The sequence below is a fragment of the Rhincodon typus genome, chromosome 19, assembly GCF_021869965.1.
Source record: "Rhincodon typus isolate 14 chromosome 19, sRhiTyp1.1, whole genome shotgun sequence".
NCBI classification, from domain to species: domain Eukaryota; kingdom Metazoa; phylum Chordata; class Chondrichthyes; order Orectolobiformes; family Rhincodontidae; genus Rhincodon; species Rhincodon typus.
In genome coordinates, this window is record NC_063350.1 from 51665713 (window position 1) to 51677690 (window position 11978).

An 11978-nucleotide genomic window follows, 5' to 3' on the forward strand; every position below is an offset into this window, starting at 1 on the left:
TAAAAACCAAGGAAAATTACTAATTTTACCAAAGATGGAGTTGAAGGTTATTTCACTTCATTTGAAAAAGTAGCTGGGCAAAGGTTCCAGATTGTTTTGACAGGTACAGCTATGACTGACTATGCAAGTTTGTCAGAAGAACAATCTGCAAACTATGACAATGTTAAACAAAAGCAACATTCTATGCTTATGAGCATGTCCCTGAAGTCTGAATATTGTATCTCAAAAGGACCGGTATTTGAGAGAGGGGAATGCGTCATGAGACCTGGGTGTCCTTGTACACCATTCATTTAAGATAAGCATGTAGATGGTGAGGGAACCAACAAGAGGGAAAAACATACTTGACCTCATCCTTACTGATCTGCCATCTGCAGTTGTAGCTGTCCATGACAGTAGTGACCACTGCACAGTCCTCGTGGAGACAAAGTTCCGCCTTCACATTGAGAACAACCTCCATCGTGTTGTGTGGCGCTATCACCGTGCTAAATGGGACAGACTTTGCACAGATCTAACAACTCAAGACTGGGTATCCATGAGGCACTGTGGGCCATCAACAGCAGCAGAACTGTACTTCAGCACAATCTGTAACCTCATGGCCCAACATATTCCCTCACTCAACCATTACCATCAAACCAGGGGATCAACCCTAGTTCAATGGAGAGTGCAGGAGGGTATGCCAGGAGCAGCACCAGGTATACCTGAAGATGAGGTATAAACCTGGTGAAGATACCAAACAGGACTACTTGCACGCCAAACAGCAAAAGCAGCAAGTGATAGACAGAGCTAAACGATCCCACAACCAATGGATCAGATCTAAGCTCTGCAGTCCTGCCACACCCTGTCATGAATGGTGGTGGACAATTAAACAACTCACTGGAGGAGGAGGCTCCACAAATATCCCCATCCTCAATGATGGAAGAGCCCAGCACATCAGTGTAAAAGATAAGGCTGAAGTATTCGCAGTAATCTTCAGCCAGAAGTGCCGAGTGGATGATCCATCTTGGCCTCCTCCAGTGGTCCCCACCATTACAGATACCAGTCTTCAGCCAATTCGATTCACTCCACATGATATCAAGAAATGGTTGGAGACACTGGATACTGCAAAGGCTACGAGCCCTGACAACATTCCGGCAATAGTACTGAAGACTTGTGCTCCAGAACTTGCCACTCCCCTAGCCAAGCTGTTCCAGTACAGTTACAACAATGGTATCTACCCGACAATGTGGAAAATTGCCTGGGTATGTCCTGTACCCAAAAAGCAGGACAAATCCAACCCGACCAATTTCCACCCCATCAGTTTCCTCTCAATCATCAGTAAAGCGATGGAAGGTGTCTTCAACAGTGCTATCAAGCAGCACCTGCTCAGAAATAACCTGCTCAGCGACACCCAGTTTGGGTTCCGCCAGGGCCACTCAGCTCCTGATCTCTTTACAGCCTTGGTTCAAACATGGACAAAAGAGCTGAATTGCAGAGGCGAGGCGAGAGTGACAGCCCTTGATATCAAGGCTGAATTCGACCGAGTGTGGCATCAAGGAGCCCTGGCAAAACTGGTATCAATGGGTATCAGGGGACAAACACTCCAGTGGTTGGAGTCATACCCGACACATAGGCAGATGGTCATGGTTCTGGGAGGCCAATCATCTCAGCTCCAGGACATCTCTGCAGGAGTTCCTCAGGGTAGTCTCCCAGGCCTAACCATCTTCATCAATGACCTTCCCTCCATCATAAGGTCAGAAGTGGAGATGTTCGCCGATGATTGCACAATGTTCAGCACCATTCGTGATTCCTCAGATACTGAAGCAGTCCATGTTCACATGCAACAAGGTCTGGACAATATCCAGGCTTGGGCTGGCAAGTGACATTCACACCACACAAATGCCAGGCTATGACCATCACCAACAAGAGACAATCAGTCCACCGCCCCTTGACATTCAATGGTGTTACCATCACCGAATCCCCCACTATCAACATCCTGGTGGTTACCATTGACCAGAAACTCAACTGGACTCACCACATTAACACAGTGGCTACAAGAGCAGGCCAGAAGCTGGGAATACTGCAGCGAGTAACTCACCCCCTTGCTCCTCAAAGCCTGTCTACCATCTACAAGGCACAAGTCAGGAGTGTGATGGAATACTCCCGACTTGCCAGGATGAGTGCAGCCCCAACAACACTCAAGAAGCTTGACACCATCCAGGACAAAGCAGCCCGCTTGATTGGCACTACATCCACAAACATTCACTCCCTCCACCACCGACGCTCAGTAGCAGCAGTGTGTACTATCTACAAGATGCACTGCAGAAATTCACCAAAGATCCTCAGACAGCACCTTCCAAACCCATGACCACTCCATCTAGAAGGACAAGGGCAGCAGACATATGGGAACACCACCACCTCCAAGTTCCCCTCCAAGTCACTCATCCTCCTAAGTTGGAAATATATCGCCTTTCTGTCACTGTGTCAAAATCCTGGAATTCCATCCCTAATAGCATTGTGGCTCAACCCAGAGCAGAAGGACTGCAGCGGTTCAAAAAAGCAGCTCACGAACACCTTCTTAAGGGCAACTATGGATGGGCAAGAAATGTTGGTCAGCCAGCAACTCCCACATCCCACAAATGAATAAAAAAAAATGTTGCAGGCAATAAAGAAGACAAATAATGTATTGGACTTCATAGTGAGACAATTAAATGAAGAACAGGGATATCTTGCTGCAATCATACAGGTCCTTGGTGAGACTGGACCTGGAATAGCATGTGCAGTTTTAGTCAGTTTATCTGAGGAAGGACGTTTTTGCTGTAGATGGAGTGCAGCAGAAGTTTACCAGACGGATTCCTGGGATGGCTACATGCCAGTCTCATTATGCAGTGTGGGAATAAAGAGTGACTTTAAGAGAAATTGCAGTTGGATTAGTTAAACAAATCACTATAGAAGGAATTGATTTTATCTTGGGAAATAACCTGACTGATTCCAAAATATTGGCCTCAGTGAAAATGCAAATTACTGGATGAACACCCTGGATTGTTTCCTGACTCTGTTGTGACTGGCTATCAGGCCCATAGAATTAGAGAGGAGGAAGAGGAAAAGTGTCTGATAAAGAAAGGTGAACTTGGAAATTCACTTATTGGATACAATTTTTGAAAATATAAATAAAAGGGATGAAGGCAAAGAGAGTTAGCCTTACCACATGGCCTCAGGAACTCTTCCTCCCTTCTCCACACTTACCTGCATATTGAGAGCTAGAACATAAGAAATAGGAACAGTAGACCACACAACCCCTTGGTTATGATCTACCAATCAGAACAATCGTGGCTAATCTTCAGCCTCAACTCCATTTTACTGCCTTTTCTTCATATCCCTCAATTCCCTGAGAAACAAATAAACCTATCTATCTCAGTGTTAATTGTATCCAACAATGGAATATCCATGACCTTCTGATGTAGAGGATTCCAAAGATTCACAACCTCCAAGTGACGAAGTTTCTCGTCTCAACCCTGAGTGGATCAGCCCCTTGTCCTGAGAATTGTGCCTCCATGGTCCAGACTTCCCAGCCAGGGAAAACTCCTCCTCAAAATCCACCCTGTTAAGCTCTGTCAGAATCTTCTATGTTTCAATGAGATCTCATTCTTAGAATTATAGAGCCAAACACGGTCGCTGTTCCTTCACTGTTGCTAGGTCAATATCCCGGAATTCCCTTACTAATGGCATTATGGGTCAACTCACAGCATGTGGACTGCAGCAGTTCAAGAAGGCAGCTCACCACCACCTTCTCTAGGGGGCAAATAGGGATGGGCAATAAATGCTGGCCCAGTCAGCGATGCCCATGACCCACAAATGAATTAAAAATAAAAGCCACTTTGCCTCTCGGTATAAGGAAACCCTCTCAACCTAGGGGCCTTATTACAAGAAATGGACTGGTGATATATTAAAGAGGAGTGGGAGTTATACTAGCCAGGTCTGAAATCCAATCAAAACAAATCATATTTTTTCCTAAAACAACCCAGCATTGAAATTGAAACCGCAGACATTAATTTGCTGTAACCTCAACCTCACTTTGTTTCCTTCAGCTTCCAATTGTTCAAACAGGCTTACACACAGAGATATTATCTATATCTCTTTGATAGGCCGCAGAAATAAAAGACATTTAATGTCTGCATCTCTTAGCATTACATTAGATCCACAAAACAATCAATAGTGAATGGATAACCAATCTTTGATGATGACAATCAAGTGTCAAAGGATCAGGGGTAACCTTAAAGGAGTTTACAAAATTATGAGGGCATGGATAGAATGGATAGTTAAGAGTCTTCTTCCCAGGGTAGAAATATCAATTACAAGGGGACATGGTTTAAGGTAAAAGGGAGTAAGTTTGAAGGAGATGTAGGAGGCATCTTGACTATACGAATAAGGAGGGAATAGAGGGATACAGTAGGAAAAAGGATTTTAGTTTAGAAGGACTAATATGTTGGCACCATCTTGATGGGCCAAATGGTCTGTTTGTGTGCTGTACTGTTACTTGTTCTTTTGTATGATCAAATACAATCTTCCAAAATGCAAATGATTAAAACCCTTGCAGTCAGCCTGTCTGGACCCTGAGGTGATAATGTTTTGTTGTTAGTAAGCACTGTATACTCTTAGACACTTTTTCTCTACCAAATAAACTCTAAATCTTGATGACTTTGACATTTAAAGAGTCATTCAAGACTCATTGAATACAACAATTTAATTAAAACAAAGAACTGAGGATGCTGAAGATCTGAAACAAAAACAGTAATTGCTGGAGAAACTCAGCAGGTCTGATCTGTGGAGAGAGAAACAGAGTTTCAAGTCCAGTGGCCCCTCTTCATAAATCAATTCCATAATTCCACAATCTGCTGAGTTTTTCCAGCAATTTCTGTTTTAACAACAATTTAATTGTAGACTTTTTATGTGAATGGCCTGAGACGACCTTTTCTCATCTGCAATTGTTTTGTATTCAAACCTGCAAGCTACAGTCTCTGGATGCCTTGTGCACAATTGATCCCATTGTAAGTGCAATTACATTAAGGATACCAAGGCTGGTTTAAGTTACTTAAGAGTGGGGGGAGGGGGTTAGGGAAAAGCCAATAAAACGTGTTTAAACTCATGATATTCTGGATTAAGATTTTACTGAGAACGGAGGGCACCTAGCCAAAAAGAGTTAGAGATTCAGTGATGGGGGGGTTAACATGATTTCTCAAGAATGTGCCTGGTTTAACAACGATATTAAAAGAATAGCACCACTGGTCACCTTTTCTGAGGTGACATTAAGCATCGAGCCTACTCTGTCCATCTATAAAGGATGACCATGCAAAATCCTGAGTTTGGACCGATGGAACTTTCAAATTTGCTAATAGGCCACATAGTCATATCATAATTTTACTAATTCACTGAAGCAAAACTGCAGGGTTACCAAATTATCCCAGGTTTCTGGAACAAAAATGAAGACTCAAAACAGCAAGAGTGTTCTGTTTATTGTGTAAATGTTACCGTTTTGTTTTTTTTAAATCTTATCAGCCATTATAACATTCTGACCATTAACAGTATAATAGACAAATATTCTCCCAAATGACATTAAAAATAGTTTCATACATAAATCACAGTAAAGATCACTCATCTGGGATTATCACAATGGAAGGATCATAATAAATTGTTAACTATTTTTATGTCAATAAATTGAGGCTTTAAAAACTCTGGGATCCGTTTGATTTAAACATTTGTGGGAGTAGAGGTTATTTTAGAAAACGATGTTCAACACCCAGGCGAGATTGCTTCCATTTCCAACAGGGTCTTTACAGAGGATTCTTCAGGTTCCCACCTATCGGTAGGGATTTTGAATGGTCTCCTCAAATGTTCCCGCCAGTTTGAAAGTGATCGCAGCCAGCCCACACTGAATTAACAGGAGACGATGGCACACTTTCCAGACATCAAGGCTTACCGAAGAGGAAAGCAGCAACATATAGAAAGTGAACTTACTTTTCAAAATGTTGTACTTTTTTTAAGAAAGGCAAGCACTAGAGACAATTTCTACTTAAGCAATAATGACCATTCAGTTGGATGACTATAACTGGTTCTTGTACTTATCCCACAGCCTTGCCAGGGTAAAATTTAATCAGAGATAGTAGGAACTGCAGATGCTGGAGAATCCGAGACAACAAGGTGCAGGGCTGGATGAACACAGCAGGCCAAGCAGCATCATAGGAGCAAAGAGGCTGACATTTTGGGCCTAGACCCTTCATCAGAAAAGGGGGAGGGGAAGGGGGTTCTGAAATAAATAGGGAGAGAGTGGGAGGCGGATAGAGGAGAGGAAACAAACAGGTCGAAGAGGCGGGGATGGGGCCAGTAAAGGTGAGTGTAGGTGGGGAGTTAGGGAGGGGATAGGTCAGTCCAGGGAGGACGGACAGGTCAAGGGGGCGGGATGAGGTTAGTCGGCAGGAGATGGAGGTGTGGCTTGAGGTGGGAGGAGGGGATAGGTGGGAGGAAGAACAGGTTAGGGAGGCAGGGACGAGCTGGACTGGTTTTGGGATGCGGTAGGGGGAGGGGAGATATTGAAGCTTGTGAAATCCACATTGATGCCATTGGGCTGCAGGGTTCCCAAGCGGAATATGAGTTGCTGTTCCTGCAACCTTTGGGTGGCATCGTTGTGGCACTGCAGGAGGACCAGCTTGGCTGCAGAGGAAGGTGTAGAAAGCATCATTTTAATGCATATTTGACAGAGCAAGAACTTTTCAGTGTTTTCCAGAGTGAGTGACTCTGGCACTGGATTTCTAGCATCTTTCTTGTTTTCAGTACTTGATGTTCTTCTTTTTATATCTCTCTCTTTTACAATATTATGTTTATTAGAAGAATACATCTGGCAGATTGTCATTAATTCACAGGACATTACTGCCCATATTCACTGTGCCAGAACTGATTGTTTTAAAATCTAATGCTCTGTTATTTTGGGTATGAGAATGATCCAATCAGCAAGTATAATGTCTGTCCAATACTCTTCTGTAGGAAGAATGTAACAATGGTATCTACTTAAAATGCAATCCACTTTATAGTTCAGTTACTTAAAAGGCACAATTTCCTGTATTTGTTTACATGGACGCCTCTTCCTAGTGTGTAATTTAAATGTTCTTGGATAGGTTTGCAGGTCCTAATTTAGTTTGATGACTTACTTTGCTTCCCCATAATCTGTTCCTCAACTGAGTAACATTTACTACATTAATGCAGCATCTGTAAAGTATTGAGAAGTATCAAATGTATTCTAAAGCTTCTGACTCTGTCCCAAATATCTAATTATTGTAAATATAAAAAACATATTTCTCAATAAAATGCGTCTTGTCAAGTGTAAACTGCTGTTAAGACTTCTTATTCCTTTAGAAGGGAGAAAATGCAATCTTAACCCCCAATCAACAAAGACCATAAATCTAAAGCACCATGTTCTCATAGTTAGAAAATCATGGATGAGAAGTTATGGGACAAGCTGAAGTTAGATGCATTGCTAATATTTTATAGCTCATCATGTATTCCCTTTGAAAAAGCCTGTTACCACCACTAAATATAAAACCAGCCTGCATGATGCAACAGTATCCAAGTTTTGAAGTGGATGTAAATTATGCCATTTGTTCCCGACAATTCAATTTCTGCCCTGCCATAATTAAACAGACCGAATAAAGTCACTCCATTATAAATCTGCATGTCCAATGCATCAGCAAAGAGACTTTTTTTTCCAGTCACCCAATAAAATACAGGTTTGCTATTGACAGAATGGTAACATGCTAATAATGTTACCTGAAGTTAGTAATACTTATCGACACAAATGAAGCTCGAGACTTATAATTTTGCATTATTCATAGAAAGCTCAGATGCAGCAATATTCGAGCCCACTCATTACATGGCTCAAAAGCAAAGTTAGTCTTCTTAGCAAACTGACCCTTTGATTTCAGTATTTTATAATCTAGTTGTTTTGCATTTCTGTATAAATCAGTGTCCTCATTTACGCTATTCAAGTACCCTTTGAATTCAGTGTCTGTAATCCAATTCATTCGTGTACCTGCTTACCAAGAACAACTGAGTACCTTACAATTCATTACCTACAATCCAACCTATTCAGGTACCTATTCAGTTGAATACCCGTGAGAAGATCTCAAATGAAAATTAAATTTTGGTGCAAAGGTGGGAAACAGAGGAGACTAAGCATCTTTGCCAGAGCTCTAATATTGTTAAAAAGCCTAGTGCTATTCAACCATGATCTACCAGCACCACTCTGATATGTACACCTGGACTATCTAAATTATAAAGTCAAAGGATGATCAGAATAAACTGCAAGGCAGTAATCTAATGGTTTAAATCACAAAAGATGGAAAGTGAACTTGAACAGTTTATGAATGGCACCGGATTGCAGAATTGGTATTTAGGAAAAAACATACATGGCCACTTCTGGGCCATCTTCTCCTCATCTGCTGAGCCGTATCTCCAGCTATTTCTGCACCTCACTTCACGGCTGCAAGCTCCAGAATGGTATTGCAGCAGAGATTCCGAGGAGGTGAATAAACTGATTAAAGAAGAGAATAATAGCTAGTACATTTCCATCAAAATTAGTCACTGCTCAAAATTAGAGCTTACAAAACAAGTAGAAAGTATTCCTGGGTGACAACCACAAAGGCAATCTCAAATATCACAATCCGAAGGAAACTCTCCTGTGTATATGTTCTATGACATTCACACATACTATATACAGACTAGATCATACAAACACAATCCGTTATCCAGTATTGGAACAATAGCATTGAATAACATTGGATGCAGGATTATTTGCATACAGTGAAAAGTCTACATAAGCAGATTGGCCTACTAGAACACTAATAAATTATGAACCATCATACAAACGTCACTGCAGCAAATCACATTATCCAAATTCTTAAACCTGTCTAAAATATTAAATACAGAATTCTTTCTAACGGGTCCAAGGTCTGTCTTGAACCTCCAGCTCCCCCAGAACAGAGTGGAAACTGCATTTGGCCTTTTGTGTCTTTCCGCTACTTGTACTCAATGAAGGCTTTTTTTAAAAATAGCTGGTTGAACAGGTTGTTATGTTTGCTCAAAGGATGTTGCTGTGTTTGTTTTTCTTTAAATTTTTTTTGTGCTTGTAAGTTGCTGGTCATCTCACTGCTCAACCATAATGATACACAAAGTCATAGCTGCTGGGTTCTTTGGGAATGGGAGGTGGTGTCTCAGGAATCTGTATATTCTCCAGGTCCAACAGGCGTAGTTTCATTTCCATACTTAGCAAAGTATCCAGGTCATTCTTCGTCAGTTCACTTGTCATCTCTTTTCCCAGCAGGGCGTTCAGTCCATCGGTCCAGATACAGTACTGCAGGGAATACAAGTGGCATATTAAGGAATCTGAAAGGTTTGAGCCAAAGGGAGAACAAGTTTTGAGATAGTCATCCCCTTCCTACCAACTGATTGCATGCTATCATGGTCTCTTCCTAAGGATTAATGTGTGGGGATAGACACAGAAATAAAACTTTAAAATCCTACCCCAAAATCTTTCACCAAGCCCCACTCCCACCCTAAATTAAAAAAAGAAACAATTAGATTCAAACTTTTAAGGTAATACCCAACATTCCCAAATGAAGAACCTGGTCAAATAAACCAGAATAGCTCTACATTATCAGAGGTTCTGTCCTTTGATTTAGATGCTAATCTGAAGTGCTTTTAGGTAGGTATTATTGCAAACCAGAGTAGAGGTGTCCTAGCAATTTTTAAACTCAACCAACATCACTACATCACTAAAACAGATTATTTGTCATTTCCTTAATGCTGTTAATGGGGCCTTGCTGTAGTCAAACCAGATACCAAGTTTCCTGCATTTAAATAGTGACCACTCCTATTGTACTTACTTGGCTGTAAAGTGTTTTGGGGTATGGAGAGATCATATTATATATAAACCTTTCTATATCTTTCATTATGAAGTACAGTTTTCAACTAGGGGTTACATTCCACAGAAGACATTAAAAATGAAGATTACAGGACTAAAACAAAGCTTGCTTCAAGTGTCTCACTGCAATATTTGTTCAAGTTAATTTGATCTCCGTTCATCCTTAATGAAAAGTATATGTGTTTGTTGAGAATGTTTATCTGAATAAATATGACTTTGTCGTACTGTCTGCAATTTCCCTGAGTATTTAATGTTTTAAAACTTCCATTTGGGATTGGAGTCAGTTAGTTTATAAAAGCTGATTTTAAAAATGGGAACCCACTGGTGTGAGCATCATCCACCAGCTTTGAATACGTGGAAATGATGGGTGCCCTGCCTGACATTTTGGTCTATTAACTTTTAAAGGGATGGCAGATCATGCATAGCTGGTTTTCCCAATAAGTACACAAAGTGGGCAAATTTAGTAAACTTCAGCGTTCTTTCAGAGTTCTTACAATCATCTCTTCTAGTTAACAATAGAAGATTTCTCCACATTATCCCGATCTCCTCTTCAAAAACTGGAATGTTCCTCTCCAACCAATGTCTTACCGGATAGAGAACTTTTTTAGCTTCAATAACCTCTCCACATAAGATTCAGTGATTTCCCAATGTATCCTTAGACAGATTCTTATGGAATGCCACTGGTCACATCCTGCCAAATGGAGGAATACTCCTTATCTGTACTCTCCCCCTCGCTCTCTCTTCCCTCCTAATTAATTCTCTGCATATTGCCCCCGATTCCATGCACTCTCACTTTGTGAACTGTCTAATGTAAAACATTATCAAGTGTGTCCCAGATACTCTTTTTTTAAAACTGGAATGTCAACTACTTGCTTAAAATATTCAACTATAATGGTTAGGTGTGACTTAAGTTGATAAATCTATACTAGCTCCCTCCATCTGATTCGCGTTTGTCTAAGTGTTCAGTTACTCAAGGCTGGGTGAATACCTGGTTAACCCCATGCCTGCACGCCTTGCTATTGCAGTGCTATTGTTAAGGTAAATGCCCTAACTGGGGAGGAGACAAGCCTAACGCTGAAATAACAACGTGCAGAGCTGGATGAACACAGCAGGCCAAGCAGCATCAGAGGAGCAGGAAGGCTGACGTTTTGGGCCTAGACCCTTCTTCAGAAATGGGGGTGGGGAAGGGTGTTCTGAAATAAATAGGGAGAGGGGGGAGGCAGATAGAAGATGAATAGAGGAGAAGATAGGTGGAGAGGAGACAGACAGGTCAAAGAGGCGGCGATGGAGGCAGTAGAGGTGAGTGTAGGTGGGGAGGTAGGGAGGGGATAGGTCAGTCCAGGGAGGACGGACAGGTCAAGGAGGCGGGATGAGGTTAGTAGGTAGGAAATGGGGGTGCGGCTTGAGGTGGGAGGAGGGGATAGGTGGGAGGAAGGACAGGTTAGGGAGGCGGGGACGAGCTGGGCTGGTTTTGGGATGCGGTAGGGGGAGGGGAGATTTTGAAGCTTGTGAAGTTCACGTTGATACCATTGGGCTGCAGGGTTCCCAAGCTGTTCCTGCAACCTTCGGGTGGCATCGTTGTGGCACTGCAGGAGGCCCAGGATGGACATGTTGTCTGAGGAATGGGAAGGGGAGTTGAAATGGTTCGCGACTGGGAGGTGCAGTTGTTTAGTGCGAACCGAGCGTAGGTGTTCTGCAAAGCGGTCCCCAAGCCTCCGCTTGGTTTCCCTGATGTAGAGGAGGCCACAACGGGAACAGCGGATGCAGTATACCGCATTTGCAGATGTGCAGGTGAACATCTGCTTGATGTGGAAAGACTTCTTGGGGCCTGGGATGGGGGTGAGGTGTAGGGGCAGGTGTAGCATTTCCTGCGATTGCAGGGAAAAGTGCCAGGTGTGGTGGGCCTGGAGGGGAGTGTGGAGCAGACAAGGGAGTCCCGGAGAGAGTGGTCCCTCCGGAAAGCAGATAAGGGTGGGGAGGGAAAGATGTCTTTGGTGGTGGGGTCGGATTGCAGATGGCGGAAGTGTCGGAG

At 42.4% G+C, this 11978-nt stretch overlaps 1 protein-coding gene across 1 annotated transcript in view; it reads right to left on the reverse strand.

Moving 5' to 3' along the window:
* Positions 1-5457: 5457 nt before the first annotated feature.
* LOC109916283 (engulfment and cell motility protein 2) overlaps positions 5458-11978 on the reverse strand; it is a 125492-nt gene continuing 118971 nt past the window's right edge. The window contains exon 20 of the mRNA XM_048608518.1: positions 5458-9376. Within this exon, the coding sequence (XP_048464475.1) occupies positions 9176-9376 (201 nt within the window). The 3' untranslated portion in view covers positions 5458-9175. The remainder of the gene's footprint in view (positions 9377-11978) is intronic.